General features: G+C 41.9%; 1 protein-coding gene across 2 annotated transcripts in view; it reads left to right on the top strand.

Moving 5' to 3' along the window:
• Window positions 1–9,400, top strand: part of GARS1 (glycyl-tRNA synthetase 1) — a 53,241-nt gene extending 43,841 nt beyond the window's left edge. For both annotated transcript variants that reach the window (XM_061414220.1, XM_061414221.1), the window contains exons 13-17: window positions 2,286–2,371; window positions 3,927–4,036; window positions 6,687–6,780; window positions 7,340–7,530; window positions 9,102–9,400. In XM_061414220.1, coding sequence (XP_061270204.1) covers window positions 2,286–2,371; window positions 3,927–4,036; window positions 6,687–6,780; window positions 7,340–7,530; window positions 9,102–9,227 — 607 coding nt within the window. In that variant the 3' untranslated portion in view covers window positions 9,228–9,400. The remainder of the gene's footprint in view (window positions 1–2,285; window positions 2,372–3,926; window positions 4,037–6,686; window positions 6,781–7,339; window positions 7,531–9,101) is intronic.
• The last annotated feature ends 7,996 nt before the right edge of the window (window positions 9,401–17,396 follow it).

Genomic DNA, 17,396 nt, shown 5'->3' with positions numbered 1-17,396 from the left:
GACTATAGATCACTATAACAAGTATAATAATAATGAAAAAGTTTGAAATATTGCGAAAGTCACCAAAATGTGACTCAGAGACATGAAGTGAGCAAATGCTGTTGGAGAAGTAGCGCTGATAGACGTGCAAACGCTGGGTGGCCACAAACCTTCAATTTGCCAAAAAATGCAAAGCTTGTGCTTCTTGTGAAGCACAAGAAAGCAAGGTATGCCTCAAATTTAAGTTTAAAGGGAAAAGAATTTTAAAAATATTTCCCATACAAACATTAATCAAGAAGGTGGAGTGCCTTATTAACATCAAAGAAAACTTAAGAACAAGAAAAATTATCAGGTTGTATTTCGTAATGATAAAGGGATCATCAATTCATCAAGAACGTAAGTGACTTGTAGCCATGTATGCCACTAAAAATCACCTCAAGATATGTAGAGCAAACTTGACAGAACTGAAAAGAAAATTAGACAAATTCACAGTTACAGTTAGAGATTTTTATACCCCTCTCAGTGATTGGTAGACAAAAAAGAATTGGTAGGAGTTTGAAGGTATAAACACTATTTATCAACCCGCTTGTTGTTTGTAGAATACCTAATAACTGGAGTATATACTTTTAAGTACATTTGGAGCATCTTACGTATTTTTTAGATCACAATGCAAAGAATGACTTGGCATTTTCAAAGGGTTGTTTTAAAAAAAAATGTAGTATGGGAGTCTGCTTATGGTCTGCAAACCTTGAGCATTTTATAACTGAATATTTCATAATATACAGAAAGCCCTATACAGAAAGTTTGCCAGACCTTGTCATAGACATTAGGCTAAGTGAAAGAAGCTTTACACAAAAGATTATATGCCAGACTCTAGGAAAGACAAACCTGGTTTAGAGTAGTAGAAAGCACTTCAATGGTTGAGTGAGAATGGAGGGGATCGAAAGAGAAGGCACCCAGGGGAACTTCTGGGGCCACAGTGGGTGCATGTGTGTGTGTATTTGTCAGCTATCACAAGACGAACACTTAGAAGTGGAAGATAAAATTATCTATTTCAATAGGAAAATTTTAAAACATTTCTGGTCTCCTAGAATTAATGTCTCTTTATGCTAGAATAATGTCATATCCCATTAAAGTTAACATAGGTTACTATCAGATTTATATACAAACAAGACAGCTTATAAAAATTATTCTCAAATAATAACTATCTCCTTGCTAATTTCAGCTTTTTTATAACTGTTACATACCCTGCACTTAGACTGTGCTCACAGAGAACATGTATATGATACTGTCTATGTGGAGTCTTTTAATGCATGCATGCACAAACTCTAGAATAGTAAAAATGGAAGAAATCAATGAAAATCATTCATATGATGCATGAGATTATCAGTGCTAGAAACGAGCAGAATGCAGGGTACCATGTACCAGCCATACAGCTCCAAGGACAACCACATGAGGGCTCTCTTTTCCCAGCACCAAGCTGCTTGTGAGACCAGACACATCTGAATTGATCATAATGCAATGAAATACCTCATAAGCTAAAATACAGGTATTATATTACATGAAGTGCTTTATAAAGGTGAATTCTTATAACCTGAAATGGAATGGGCATATCTCAGGATATAAACATGAAGCTCTCAGTGATTTGGGGGGGATAGTATACCCATTCCAGTGTTCTTGCCTGGAGAATCCCAGGGACGGGGGAGCCTGGTGGGCTGCTGTCTATGGGGTCGCACAGAGTCAGACACGACTGAAGCGACTTAGCAGCAGCAGCAGCAGTATTTTATATTGACATATCTGACATATCAAGCAGAATCTTTAAACTTCTTTTAAGCTGATCTTCATCAGCATAAGTATAAAAATTTAGTTTGGAAAAAGTGTAGGAGTTTTAAAAATTCTTTCTGTAAGATGACAAGTTGGTCATTTTTACATTTGTTGGGACAGTAATGAGAACAGTGGTCTTTTTGCCAGCAGACCCGTTTCTGACAAATGTAATTAGAAAGAAATTTTCTTTGATTTTATCTTGATCTCAAAATCAAGGAGTTGGTCACTAAGTCACTTGTGGAATTTTATAAGACTAGCCACATATTTGGGTGCCTCCCAAAATACTGTTTGGTGCTGTTAGAATAATACTTAATTTGGTACTCCTTATGAAAAATTTAAATTTGACTTCGGTTGTTAATCTGGATTGTTGACCAAGTTGTATTACACTTAAAATGAAAAGAGGTTTAGCAATCTGTAAAACTCCTTTAAATTAAGGCATGGGCATATGTGTTTTCACTAATATGTGCTTTGTTTCATTGTAGGGAATTTACTGTTGAAACTGAAGGGAAGACGTTTCAGTTGACAAAAGATATGGTCAATGTGAAGAGATTCCAGAAAACACTACATGGTAAATTTGTAAAAATAATTAAGGAACAAGCAGACAAAAATCATTACTCCTTAATGGCATTTTTTTTTTAAGTTTCATAGCATAACTATTTTATGGAAAATTTGAAGAAGAAAATGAATCCTTAACGTTACAGCCCTAAATTAGATGAATATGACATTATATTCATATAACAAGACATTATCTTGTTTTTTAAAACAGAAAAAAAAAAACATAATTGTACTCATACTGAAAAATAACTTATAATGCCATCTTTATATGTTCTATGACTGAGGCACATATGAAGAGTATCTCTTTGATTAAAAGCATCTTTTTTTTTTCTCACTTGAGAGAACTTATCCACACCATCTTTTCTGGCAGATTAACTTATTAAAAGTCATTTAGGTTAGTGGTCGTTCATGCTTTTTAAAAGCCAATGAGATGATTATTTTTTGGTAGGACAAATTATGTAAGTTGGTAAGTGAGTATTTTGGAGAAGGTATGAAGGATTCTTGGTTGAATTGATGCTCCTGGAAACTGAGAGTAGTGGGTATTTGAGACACTACTGCCCGTGGAGTGAGCTGGGCTCCTTTTCCATTTGTTTTTGGCCTGCCTCATTGTTGCTAGGCTGCATGGAGCTGTAAAAGCAGTCAGAGCAGTCATAGGAGAGAGCAGGGGAGCCCTTCTTCATGCTCTGAGGCCTTTTAGCCACATCCTGGCAGCTGGCTTAGAGCTGTCCTTCACCATTGCTCAGATGCCACCAAAGGATGGGCAGAAAATGCCTTGTTCATTTCTCAAATGTTACTCTCGTGTGTGAGTTTTTGGTTCCAGTTATCTCATTTCTCTTGAAACAAGCTCTCAAGGTTAGGGTCAGTTTAGTTAGATGTGGATAGTGCTTAGCCATGGTTCCTTTCTGAATAATAAGTAATAATGAAGACAATTCCTATGTATACCACAAGTATAACTGCACCCCTGGGAAGAGCTGTGGGTTCCCTGGTCTTGGATTGACTGCTGGTACCTGAGCAAACTCTTCTGTAACAGACTCCTGACCCCAGAATCTTGGAAATACAATAGCAGTAACCTGACTCTTAGGGAGTTCTCATCCAGATAGTAAGAGAAAAAGTAAAGCACAAATCACATGATACTTGTATATAGGAGTTGTTTTCATTAAATTTGCCAGCTGTGGTGGTGGATTTTTAATTCTAGCCAAGTCTTACAGAAGCTCTGGAGTTTCGATGCTTTCTGCATAGGTGAGGCAGAAGGCATTGCTCATAGCTTACCAACTTGGTGAAGGAATACACTGGTATCTTGTTTTATTTTTTATAGTATATAAACAATTAAATTTGGTAAAAAAAAAAAAAAAGTTTTCCTCTCCAGTTTTCTCTTTAAAGGCATCATGTTTTCTACCAGGAAATAGTTTTCAGGAATGTTCTGATTTTTTTGTCCTGCTGTACAGGGTCAATCACAATCCATCTAGAATAGAGATATTTTTAGGGCCAGTTAGAATTTGTTAGAGAGGACCCACAGTGCATCATGTGGGGTTTCAGAGAGTCTTACTGAATTTCTGTTTCTCTTGCAGTGGAAGAAGTTATTCCAAGTGTAATCGAACCCTCTTTTGGCCTGGGCAGGATCATGTATACGGTATTTGAACACACATTCCAAGTTCGCGAGGGAGATGAGCAGAGGACGGTGAGTTGTATACAGTGTACTGTTTGTTGTCTTACAGTGTCAGAGAATGACATTTCCTGAGTGATGTTAAGATAGCTCTGAAACAATCAGTTATTATTTACTGGAGTATTAACACCTTTGCTTAACTGTTTACAAAGCGAAGCACTTCCTTATCTCATTTGTGCTTTAGAATGTGTAGGTTATTCCAGATGCCATTGTTTTAGTTGCTTCTGAGTTCTGAGACAACATATTACTTTGGGAGAGCTGTCTGTATTGCATCAATGGTAGGAGTGCTCCTTTCTGGATATACTTGTGTTTTTAGAAAATTGGGAAGGAGGCGATGATTTATAGAATTTGGACAAACTTAAAAATTGTATTTATACTTTGGTAAAGCATTAAAAGGAACCTTCTAAAACTGCATGAAATTGTCTGAGGTATTTTGAGGGTAAAGATGTAAATTCCTAGGTTTTAGTCCAGAGATACAGATTCACTAGGTCTGAGACCCCAGGATCTAGTTTTGTGTGTGTATGTGTGTTTATAAGAAACCCAGATGATTCCATTGTGGGAAACCGACAGATTATAAATTGAGCGGAAGTATGTGATGTGTAGGCTTTCCCAGCATTCACACCTAGCTAACGCTGCATGTTTTTAAGAAGTCTTCATCCCTCAAGTTTTCTTTTGGCTCCAGTGCTTTTGAATTACTGCTCCATGTCTTCTACATAGCTCTTCATTATGGCTTATTTCACCTTGCTCACCTAACCTCTGGTTGTGGAAATTATACTCCTTTGATGTATAACTACAGGTTTCCAGGAAGATCACTCAGAACAAGAATAGAGAGGAAAGGTTGTACAGGTCGAATTAACTGAAAGAAGCATTCTTACCTGTGTGACCAGCTAAAGTTGAGTGTGTGCACAATGCTGGACATCAGCTCTGTAGTTTGTCCTAGGGCATTTAGCCTTAAAGATGAACTATTAGTTCTTGGTTGGATGGCATCACTGACTTGATGGACATGACTTTTGAGCAAGCTCCGGGTATTGGTGATGGACAGGGAAGCCTGGCGTGCTGCAGTCCATGGGGTTGCAAAGAGTTGGACACGACTAAGCAACTGAACTGAACTGAACTGATGAGTTCTTGGCACCAGTATTTTTAAAAGTTTGACATAACTGTTGATAATATACAGCTAATAAAGCTACTGTTTTCTTCTGTGCCCTAAAGGCACATCTTCATTTCCTGACATTTAAGGAGTGGCTTTTCATTCATTAACAGATAGCAGGAACCTAAGCCTGGACCCCAGAGATAAAGACATAAGCGATGGTTCTTCATGAGGAATGACATCATACTTTATTGAATGTGCCCTTTTTTAGAGGCCAAGTTTGCTTCAAACTTTTCCTGGTTATTTTTCTAATGAAAACTTTTTTTAAAAAAGCTTTCAGCTATTCTTTTGACTCTATAGTGATAAAACTAAAGTTGTAATAGAAATTCCTTAAAGGCTAGGCAAGAATAAGTTATAGTGTTTTATGAATTACATAAAGATTTCATCATGAAGAGGAATTTGATTAGGCTGTAAGAAGCCAAAAATGTTTCTAAATTATTAGCACATAGTCCCTCAATCCATTTTCGTATAAATTTGGTATAAAAGCATTGCTGGTTAGATAACAAAAAAAAAACAAACCATTTTTCTATAAAGCCAGTTCCCCACTTCTCTCTCACATTAAATGGAATTATCACAAGAGGAAGAGAGAAGTGGAGTTAGGAGTGTTCCACAATTCATGTGCCATATTGGTGCAGTCTAGGGTTTACTTACAGTGGAATATTCATCCTTGCTTGACATTTTAAGATTAATTAGGATTTTGGGGGGCCAAACTGGACCCCGTGTCATTCATTATTTTTATGGGACTTATTCATTCTGAGTCCCATGTTCTTGCTTTCAAGTGAAACTTTTGTACAGATCCTATTTAAGAACTATCTTCAGCTCTCATTTCCAATCCAAAATGGTAGAATTCTTTGCCTTCTGCCAAATATTTTTGCTTTCTTTTATTTCTCAGTAACTCTGAAATCTGTTTCAGGAGCAGGTTAGGAGGGCTGTATTTTTCTCTGGGTATACAGAACCTAATTTTGGTTTTTTTGTTTGTTTTCTTCCTACTATTTATTTGGGACATGCATTTGTAAGCTAATTAAACTGTTCTGTTTTACTTAGTCACTAAGACTCAGACATCCTTCAACTATGCTGAATCTCTTAAAGGACAGAATGGAATTTTGTCTGTTGACACTACTTTTTTGATGATGTCGGGGGAGGTTCATAGGGATCTCCACAGAAAGAAGTAAGGCTTTTAAGTAGTACCAAATAATTGCCATCTTAGATGGCAGTTTTCAAAATGCTTTACATCATTTAATATTTTTATGATTGACCTGCAGAGTAGGCAGAGCAGACAGCAGAGACCTACGTTTTAGATGGAGAAGCGCCAGTCCAGAGAGGTAGAGTTCACTGAGTTGGTCCAGATTCTGAGCTGAAAACCAGATCTTTGTGATTGTAGTTCTGGTTATCCTGCTGTCTGTTTTATCACACTGCTTTTTCACATCCTGTTTTCCGGTATTTTGATAGTGAAATTTGGACGTTAATGTTTAGATCTTTATACACTAATGCATTTGGATGTCTTTTTAAATCATCTAGTTCTTCAGTTTCCCTGCCGTAGTAGCTCCATTCAAATGTTCCGTCCTTCCATTGAGCCAGAACCAGGAGTTCATGCCATTCGTCAAGGAATTATGTAAGTAAATCCAGTTGGTTAATCTCCATGGGAATACTATCAGGTAGACTGAATTTTAGGAAATGTCTCTTAAAAAAAAAAAAAAGTATTAAATAAAGAGTATGTTTGCTCAGGATGTTTTCTCCTAGCATTTGAATGAGTTGGGATAGAACCCAAGAGTCAGATTGCACATTGCTTCTCCTGCTGACCCTGCCGGTCAGTTCATCAGGGGACACCCAGTGGAGGGTGACAACCCTGCGGATCTTCAGCCACTGGACTCTCAGCACTGAAAGGGATCTTTGTGGCTGTCTGGTGTGGCCCACACATTTCAGAGTTGAGAGATGGGAGGCATCCACTGAGCTGCTTGGGGCCACACCAGTCTCCTCACCTTGGCTGCTCGTGACCCTATAGCCGAATGAGATGCAGGGATGGGTGAGGGTTTGGGCTCCAGCAAGGGTTTAAACTTTGGGAATGTTTCTGTCTCTTGCAGCTGCAACTTCTTGCTCTTTTGTGTTCGCTCCTGTTATAAGTTTCCTGAGCGCGTATGACATTTTTAATTTATTGAATTTATTTTGGATAGCGGAGGCCTTGACCAGGCACGGCATCTCTCACAAAGTAGACGATTCCTCAGGATCCATTGGAAGACGCTACGCCAGGACTGATGAGATTGGTGTGGCTTTCGGCATAACCATTGACTTCGATACAGTGAACAAGACCCCTCACACGGCCACTTTGCGGGACCGAGACTCCATGCGGCAGATCAGAGCAGAGGTGGCTGCCTTCGCTTTGGCATTTGTAGTCTTAAAAACTGGTTCCTTCCGACCTGAGATGGATTTTGTTGTGTTTATGCTTCCCTTCTTGTTTTTGTCTTTTTCATTTTAATCGTAAATTTGTATCAGACAGAGCATATATTTCCCAAATCCCCTAGGCTTAATTATGAAAATATTCATTACCACTTCTCTAATATTTTACAGCCATTTGTATCACTCTGGGCTCATTCTCTGACAGTTTGCAGTTATGATTGTTTATTTGAGCGAGAAACATGATCGCAAGTGCTTGTTGCCATAGTTTTATTGGCAGGCTTTGGAGGCTTAGTTTTATTTTCATATTTCCATAGAAGTGTACACACGAGTACGTATAAACTTCTTCATGCTAATCAATGCAAAACAGTGAATAACATTTCAGTAATTTTACTTGATGGGAAGGGAACCATGGAGATGGGAAAAGTTCAGGAGGGAAAGAAGAGTGACCACTTTGACAGCTGCCTGACCAGTTTATGTTGAGCAAGTTTGTATTTAGAGTGCCTTTCATTTGCTCTGCTTGTTACTAAGAGTTTGTAATAGGGAAAACAGGAGTGAAAGGCTGCTTTTTGCCCAAGGGAATTTTCAGTCTACCTTAGAGGTCACAGATTTCTGGCTCATATTTTTACAATACCAGATCTGGGTACTCTGAACCTGTATTCCTGTCAGGCAGGGGTTCTCAGAGTGTGGTTCCTGGACCAGCAGCATCTGCATCACCTGGGAACTTGTTAGAGAAGAGAAATCTCCACCCCAGACCTGCTAAGTCAGAAACTGGGATGGAGCTGGGGTTTGGAGAGGGAGAAAGGGTGGGCAGAACTGTTTTAACAAGCCCCCCAGGGGCTTGCCTGGCAGCCCAATGGTGAAGACCCTCTGCTTCCAATGCAGGGATACGAGTTTGATCCCTGGTCAGAAAGCTAAGATCCCGCATGCCTCACGGCCAAAATGCCAAAAACAGAAAACAGAAATGACATTATAACAAATTCAATAAAAACATCAAAAATGGTCCACATAAAAAAAAAAATCTTTAAAAAAAGAGGCAAGCCTCCCAGATGATTCCTATGGTTGGTCACTCAGATTTGAGAACCCCTGCTGTGTGGTGGCCACCGTTGGTTCTGGCTGATGAACAGCTGGCCCCTTCCTGAGGGCCTCTCCAGTTTCCTGACTCCCTTCACTCCTGTTACTTGACTGACCGTGGTTCTAAGAGTTGAATTTAATACAAATGAAGTAACTTCAGGTAGCCTGGAGGCTTGGAATGACCAGGAAAGGCTCTGTGGGGAATTGGGGTACCCAAGGGAGCTGGCAGGGCTTCTGGGCTGGAGGAAGAGCAGGACCCCAGCCTGGGAGGGAGGTAAGCATAACTAGGTAAAGAGGCTTTGGTGGGAGTCACTTAGAAACACCGTAGGGACCAGTTTTTGGAGGGATCCTGTCACTGTGTAGACACGGACTCAACTCTGTCGTTTCCTGAGTTCAGGGTGAATCCTCTTTTTTTGACAGCCTAATCCAGTTGGTTGATTCTGGGACTTCTCTTTTCTTTTACCCCAGGTCTCTGAACTGCCCAGTGTTGTCCGCGATCTGGCCAATGGCAGCATCATGTGGGCGGATGTGGAGGCCAGATATCCTGTCTTCGAAGGTCAAGAAACTGGGAAAAAAGAGGCAATCGAAGAATGAGAACAGTTTTGGCAACTTATGACCATTTGCTCTAATAAAAGAATAACTCTTATCGTGTCCACTTTACAAAAAAAAAACAAACAGCATCTCATCTCCTCCCCAGGACTACATTTTATCCTCAGTGGCTGCCTGATCTTACTCCCATAATTAAAGTTGAAGGAATTCTGAACAGACTTGTAACCAACATGCTCATGTTTCTGCTATTTTTCCTAACTTGGGTAGACACTCCTGACTTGATGTGGAACAGTGAATACACCTTAAACTTAACTTTAGTCATAAGACCGTAAAACTCACCTGAATAAACTGATGACATTTAGTGTATTTATAGAGTTGTGCAACTGCCACCACCATCTGATTTTAGAACATTTCCATCGCTCCTAAAAGAAGTCTCATGTGCATTCCAGCCCCAAGCACCCACTTATCTGTTTTCTGTCTCTATGAATTTGCCTTTTCTGTTCTCTTTTTCTGAGGTGATGCATTGTGCTGAAGAGGCAGCAGTCTCTGAGCAGGGGGACTAGCTTCTGGGAGGTGCTGTGGTATGGAGGAGGCTGCAGAAGCAGTGGAGGAGGGGAAGCAGTGAAAGAGACTTGCTGGGGTGGGGATCAGGGCTGCTAACCCCAGTATCCTGATGATACTCTGCTCTTCAGAGTGTCCAGGTGGGGTGGATCAACAGAAACTGTCTATTTTAATTCTAAGGCATGCTTGTACTTGGCTTCCCAGATAGCCCTGGAAATTGTTGAACTCCTGATGCTAGAGGAACCCCATCTGCTGTGTCTTAACTTAGCACTTCTCAACTGTCACAGTGTCTTTGATTTTAGCCTAGTAGTTTTTGGCTCAGCTTTTGAGGGACTTCACTGCTATGATGTTTTTGTATAGAGTCAGAACACATGTATTCATTTGTTAGGAAAAAATTCAAGGATGTGTGAGTTTGACCAGCTCTTTATTTGTTGTGTTAAGACTGTCTAGCATCCCATCGTTCTCTCAGACAGTAAAGGGGAAGGGAGGTGCCGTATCCAGAATGTTTTTTTGTCTTGAGAATGAAGAGCAATTTAAGAATCCCACTGGGATTCTGTCATCTTTATCTCTTCTCCAATGGTGCCTACCACAGTGCTGTAGACAGTAGGTAGTCAGTAAAAAGACTTTGCATGAGTCTTGATTTTGAACAAACCTCTGGGGAAGAAATCATTTCACTGATGCTTATTTCTCCTCTGACCTGTGCTTTTTAAAGTATTCATTATTAAATTAGAAGAAACTAGCTTTTAAATAAACTTGAGATTTTATTTTCTAAGGATTTTTTTCACCCCTTATAGCTCTTAACTTGGTGTATATTCTAACATTCTCACATTGGGGCTGGGACAGAGGTATAAGGGGGCAGTTGTCTTTACTACTTAACATTTATTTAACTTTTCACAGTGAGCACCTCCCTAGTCAATCACCACAACCTCAGGCGTTGTGTGAAGTGAAGTGAAGTGAAGTAGCTCAGTTGTGTCCGACTCTTTGCAGTCCCATGGACTGTAGTCTACCAGGCTTCTCTGTCCGTGGGATTTTCCAGGCAAGAGTACTGGAGTGGTTTGCCATTTCCTTCTCCAGGGGATCTTCCTGACTCAGGGACTGAACTCAGGTCTCCTGCATTGCAGGCAGACGCTTTGCCCTCTGAGCCAGGCATTAAGAGCTCCTTAATGGGAAAAATATATTAAACATGTAGATTTATCTAAAAGGATTGGAACCAAAGCTCTCTTCACTTTTCATTGGCAAACACATTTGTCCTGTGTTAGACAGTGGATATGAATTCTACAAGCCCTGCTTTCTCTGGTCTTTCCTCTAGGTGCAACCCATGATTTCTCCCCAAAGAGCCCCTACTGCCTGTAAAGTGATTGATTACCTGCGTGGGGAAGCTAGGTCAATAGCCAATGGTTCTGTCATATGCTTGCTTCTAAGCAAGCAGGGGAAGAGCTGTTTTCTAAAGAGGCTCTACACACCAAAGAGTTGTGTGTGTACAACTCCTCTCCTGTTCGAGTCCAGTGTGTAAGCCAGGGACTTTCTGGCTTGATGTGCTATGCAGCCCATTATTATTTATGCATTTGTATCAAACTGTGGGCTATCTTGGGAGCTGGCTAAGTAGCACTATCCCAGAAGTCACACCTGTTCTCCATTCTTAAAAATAGGAAGAAGGCTGAGAGTCTTAACTGATTCCCATGGAATATACATTAAGAAAACAGTAGTTTCTTGAAAACTTAGGTTGAATTCAGGACGTTCAGACAAGTAGGAGTTGTGTCTAGAGAGGTGGTTGGTGCCTGAGTTCTGCAGGAGTCCAGAACCTTAATACTGCTTAACGGCTCATAATAGTAAAATACTGAATATAGAGTGATCCAGAATTCATTGTGAAGTCATATAAATAAATGATCCTACTAGTCAGGTGAGATGGTACTAGAGATGTCAGATGTTCAAAGGTTTTTGTGATAATTTGAAAAATTATTTTGTCAAATCCCTTGATAGATTCATTCTAGACCCTTATTTATTAGTCCCTTAACCAATATAAACTTAGGCTAAAGGTAGTGACTGTCTTGCCCAATGGAGTCTATTCACAAGAGAACCAAATAAACCAGAAATAAATCCAAATTATCTCTGGCTGCAGCTGCACTTAAATTAACCTCCTATCACTAGGGATAACTATTAATCTCCATCTCTTGGGAGGGGCTAGGATGAAGAGGTTCGGATAGCATCAGTCACGTTAAAGAGCCTTGCACCAGCATCTTTGCTGATAGTCCGACTATGTGTAAGGCAGGTTTTGTTTGCTTGACATTTGTCCACCCCAAAGAAGTTTAGTTGAAGATTCAGCATATGAGTGGATGAATAATTTTATTGTGCCTCAAAATTCTCCCATCTCTTCAATAAATCTTGGTTATTGGGCTGCGTCTAAGCAGGAATTGTATTAGGATCATGTGGATGGGATGAATGGCTTTTCTGGAAATTGGGTTATTATTTGGGAGCATCACCAGGAAATGCCTGAGAGCTGTAGCCTGTGGCCCTGTCCTCTTGCCAGGAGCTTTTCTGGTGCTGGTGACTTCGTTCTCCCAGTTGTGATGGTATACCTTTCTTGCATGATTAAGGATACATCTTTTTAAGCCTTTTGCAGCAGTAAAAGAGTTAGGACGGTAGTTCTCAACCCTGCCTGCACACTGGAATCACTGGAACTTTGAAAAATGCTCATGTATGTGCATGCTTCAAGCCAATTTACTGAGTTTTGATGTTCAGACAGCAAAGTTTTGAAAGCCCCCTTAGGAAAACCTCTGCTAAAACAGATACTTTGGCTCAAGCCATAAAAAGGCTGAGCCCTGCCCCTTCCTGCCCCACTCCAGAGTGGGGAAGCATCTTCTGAACAAAATTTTTACTGACAACAGGCTAAAAGTTGTCATTAAAATACCAAAGTTTCCAGAAAAGATGAATTTAGCAGGCATTGTTTTATGCTGCTTCAGTGAAGTGTCAGTAAACATGCTCTCATGAACCCTCCACGGTTCATAGCCTGCCTCCCTTGTCTAGTGTTGGGGGTTCAGGCCTCTCCTCTGCCCAGCTCCCCTTCAGGACTTCAGTGGTTGGAGCTCAGTGTTTCCGGGGAGAATGGCACGTGTGCTGGGTGCCTATCACGTGCCAGGCTCTATTCTAAGGTCCTTTGTGTTCTCTCTTTTCATCCTTAAGGTAATTTAAATATTACTGTCCTTTACAAAAGAAGAAAAAGTGAAAGTGTTAGTCGCTCAGTCGTGTCCAACCCTTTGGAACCCCACAGACGGTAGCCCCCAGGGTCCTTAGTCCGTGGGATTCTCCAGGCAAGAATACTGGAGTGGGTTCCCATTTCCTTCTCCAGGGGATCTTCCCGACCCAGGGATCGAACCCAGGTCCCCTGCATTGCAGGCGGATTCTTTACCATCTGAGCAGTCAGTTACTTATTAACACAGTTCCAAACAGTCTGTTGCTGTCGGGAAATGCTTGCTTGTACATAACCCTCACCCTACAGCTCAGGACCTTTCCTTCTTGTCCCACACTTTGGAGTTTATGAATGCAGATTCTCAGCCAGGTTAGGAAGTCTAGCCTTCTCAGCCATGACTTCATGAGAAGCTGTGCCTGTAGACCTGTCTTTGAGGAGGGTGTTGACAGCACTAGAGATGACAGTGAGGGAAGGAAGAGGCATGAAAACTGCTCACAAGCTCTGGTAGACTACAGCACTGATTTTTTTTCTATCTCCACAAACCCATTTCTGTCCTCAACCACCAATTTTGCTTAATACTCTATCAAGCTCAAATTTTCCTCCACTCCCCCTTCCCCCGTCTCTTTCTCTTTCTCTCTCCCTTGCTCATCTTTTTTTTTTTTTTTTTTTAAGAGACAGGGTCTCGCTATATTGCCCAGGCTGGAGTACAGTGGCTATTCACAGGCGCGATCCCACTACTGATCAGCACGGGAGTTTTGACCTGCTCCGTTTCCGACCTGGGCCGGTTCACCCCTCCTTAGGCAACCTGGTGGCCCCCCGCTCCCGGGAGGTCACCATATTGATGCCGAACTTAGTGCGGACACCCGATCGGCATAGCGCACTGCAGCCCAGAACTCCTGAGCTCAAGCGATCCTCCAGCCTCAGCCTCCCGAGTAGCTGGGATTACAGGCGCGCGCCACCGCGCCCGGCTCCCTTGCTCATCTTTCTACTTTAATCTCTTGTCCACTGTTCAACATTTTCCCATTTGGGGTATTTGCCCACAAAACACAATTCTTACTTAGCATCATGAGATTCACAGCATTCCTGTGTACCTCAATATGTAGATTTACCAAAACCATTTGGACATCATCTGTGTAGCCATTTAAGATTCTTTGCTCAGGTTAGGACGTGTATCAGAACTGGGCCATCGGTCCAGCAGCTAGAGCACAAAGTACGCAAAGCTGTCTGCTGTCTGGGGCTGAGGAGGGCTAAGAGAGTTATTACGCAGGAAACATAAGAGCTCTAGCTTAGAGAGGGGAGAGCTGTCACCTGAATCACTCCGTTCTTTTTCTGCTCTCCTTGAGAGTTCATTTCCTTTTCTGAAACCTGATTGAACAGAATGATTTCAGCTTTTAGTAGCTCGGTCCATAAACAACTAAGTAAAAGCTTTCTCCTTTACTCCTCGGAGTCACCAGCAGAGGTGGTTGAGTGGGAGGCGTCTGTCCTTGGCCTGACTTCTCTGTGCTGGTTGGTACTTGGGTTCAAAATCTGTGACCATTCTCGTTTTCCTGCTCAATGGCATTTTCTGCTGGTGAGATATTATCGTAGTAAAGCATTGACTCTGGAGGCAGACATGTCCACAGGAAAATGGACTCAGACACACAGGACACAGGCAGTGCTGTGGAGGGCAATGTGTCTAACCCAGAGCTGACAGTCCTTTACTACTAAAGAAGCTATGTCCTCATTTGAAAAAAAATAAGAAAATCCTCCATAAGCAGAACTTTAGGCAGATGAACCTGTGCTGGGCCTGGGGGGTTGGGGGTAGGGTATGGTGTGGCTCTTGTGTTAAATGAAAAAAAGCTTTATTTTTTATTTTCACAATCTAAATCCACTCCAATTTGGCTAGAAAGAAGACTGCAGAACTACTGTTGTGAATGCTGGGTGGAGCAATCTAGTCCTGGGTCATGTGCTATTGGATTTTCAGAGAAGGGGCCTGTTTGCATGAGCAAATGTGCACTGGCTGGCTGCCCCGTGGGAGCCCAGACTCTGTGGATTGTGCGTATTGGGGGTCAGGGACAATGTAGTCAAGGTGAGCCCTAGGGGATCCCTCAAAGGGGCTGTCGATGCTTTTGTTCCTTGTAGTGTTTTCCCTACTTCTGCACCACTGTGCACTTTCTTGGCCATATGAAATGCTGGACTGCTTGCTCTCCTGAAAAGGGCTTCCCTTTGAGAGTATGTATTTATAAGCACCTTGTATCCAGTGAGACAATTAGACAAGCAGGTGTGGGGTGGGGACATGAGCAATGGAATTCAGTTTTCCCAGGTGACCTTAATTCAGGAGCCGTGATCTTGCTGAATGAGGGTGGGTGCAGCTGTGAGTCTTGTACTGGAAGCCAAGTAAAGTGGACTCTGGTCCTGACTCTGAGAATCTAGCAATGCCAGCCTTGCTCTAACCCTCATATCTCCATCCCAGGCCACAGCCTGAACCCGAACCTCATGGAAGTTTCTGGAGCTTGGGGCTGGGACGAGAGAGCCCTTCCTCTTTGAGAGCCAAAGCTTTCTGCCCTCGTCTTTCAACTTTGAGGACCTGGCGCAGACATGAGCCCCAGGAGCATTTTTCCAGGCAGTGTCTACATTTGCTGGGTCTTAAAACTCAATCACCAACAATTAGTGCAGAAGCAGTTATGCGAACTGAAACAATTTAGACTAATTGAAACCTTTTTTGGCTCATCAAAACCCACTGTTCTGCATCTGAGAGTGAGTTAATTGATAGTGAGATTAAGCACGATGAGATTATGGGAAAGAAAAAAAAAAAACACTGACGAGCTTTTAAAAATCTTTATGAACATTCATTTTTAAATTGAGGCCAGATCTTCTATCTTGCTAAAAAGAATTCTGAAGCAGGCTTGCAAACTGGTCCAGTCCATTAACCTGCCCTCTGGGTTAGGAACAGTGGGTGCCAGTCTTGACTTCTCTTTCTCATCCATGCCACATTGAGGCCACCAAACCCACCTTCACTAGATATTCAGAATTGGGCCACCACCCTGGTCCAAGGCACCCGACCATCTCCCACCTGGTCTACTGGACTCTTCCATGAACCCTTTGCTGTACCTGTACCCCATCACAATCTATTCACACCCAGTAGTCAAAGTGGTCCCATTCATCCTAAAAAGTCAGTGGCTTTTCCTCTCACTAAAGAATAACACCCGCCTGAAGCCCACCTCCCCTCTCCCCACCGAGCACACATACATGCTCACCCACTGTCCTGCCGCCCCAGCACACCTAGAAGCAGCCCCTTGGCCCTCGCTGTTCACCTGCCTGCAGGGCTTTTCATCTCAATCCTCATATCCTCTCCCTCACCTCCTTCAACACCTTGTTCAGTCGTCACCCCATGAGCCCTCCCACAGCCATCTCACCTACAGTTTCAACACTGAGCAACACCCTGCCTCCCTATGCAGAACATTCACATCCACACGCATTTCATACTCTCTTCCTTGTTCTCTTTTTCTCTTTAGTGGTTAACACTTGATCATATATTTTGCTTCTTTGTCTGTTTAATTTTCAGTGTCCCCACTGGAATATAAACTTTTATCAACTACAAATTGGCACGTGCTTCTACAAGGATTAGATCATGTGCTGCTGGCAGCTGCTGGTTTTCAACACCCTCTGAAGGAATTCAGGGGAAAGAGCAGAAACGAGTCACACTGTGCTCTGGGGAGAACTGGCAGGACAAGTCTTCAGATAGTTAGATATTCTCAGGAGCCAGTGTTATGAGCCCAGTTCTTGCATCTCCTCATATCTAGAAAACCACCAAAATCCCTTATGGTGATGTTTGTTCCTTGTGATTAGCAGTAACCTTCACATGACTAGCAGAAACTTCTGCAAAAAATATGTGCCTGATGCATGTGCTCCCCCTTCACCAAAATCACATATATATACTGACCTTCCTCTTGGAAGCAGTTTCTCAGAGCTATCTCCTGGGCTATAGTCCATTTTGCCCTAAATAAAACTTGACTCACAACTGTCATATTGTGCTTTTTTTTAAGTCAACAGTTCCATGAGGACAAGAATTTGAGTCTGCCTCATTTAAGTCTATATCCTCTGTTGTGCCCAGAGAAGTGCCTAGCACTCAGTAGGTGCTCCAGAAATATTTGAATGACACCTGAAAGCATCTTCTCCAGGGAAGCTGCCAATTCAGTATATTGGTGTAAAAACTGGCTTACTTTGAAATGACTAGCCCAGAGATACATATATAACTTAAGTTTAAATTGCATTACTACCATAACATTACTTTGCCGAAAAAAAGGTCCATCTAGTCAAAGCTGGAGAAGGCACTGGCGACCCACTCCAGTACTCCTGCCTGGAAAATCCCATAGACGGAGGAGCCTGGTAGGCTGCAGTCCATGGGGTCGCTAAGAGTTGGACACGACTGAGCGACTTGACTTTCACTTTTCACTTTCCTGCATTGGAGAAGGAAATGGCAACCC

This window comes from Bos javanicus, chromosome 4 (assembly GCF_032452875.1).
Source record: "Bos javanicus breed banteng chromosome 4, ARS-OSU_banteng_1.0, whole genome shotgun sequence".
Classification (NCBI taxonomy): Eukaryota; Metazoa; Chordata; class Mammalia; order Artiodactyla; family Bovidae; genus Bos; species Bos javanicus.
Note: the sequence above shows the minus strand (reverse complement) of the source record. Positions and strands in the feature narration are given on the sequence as shown.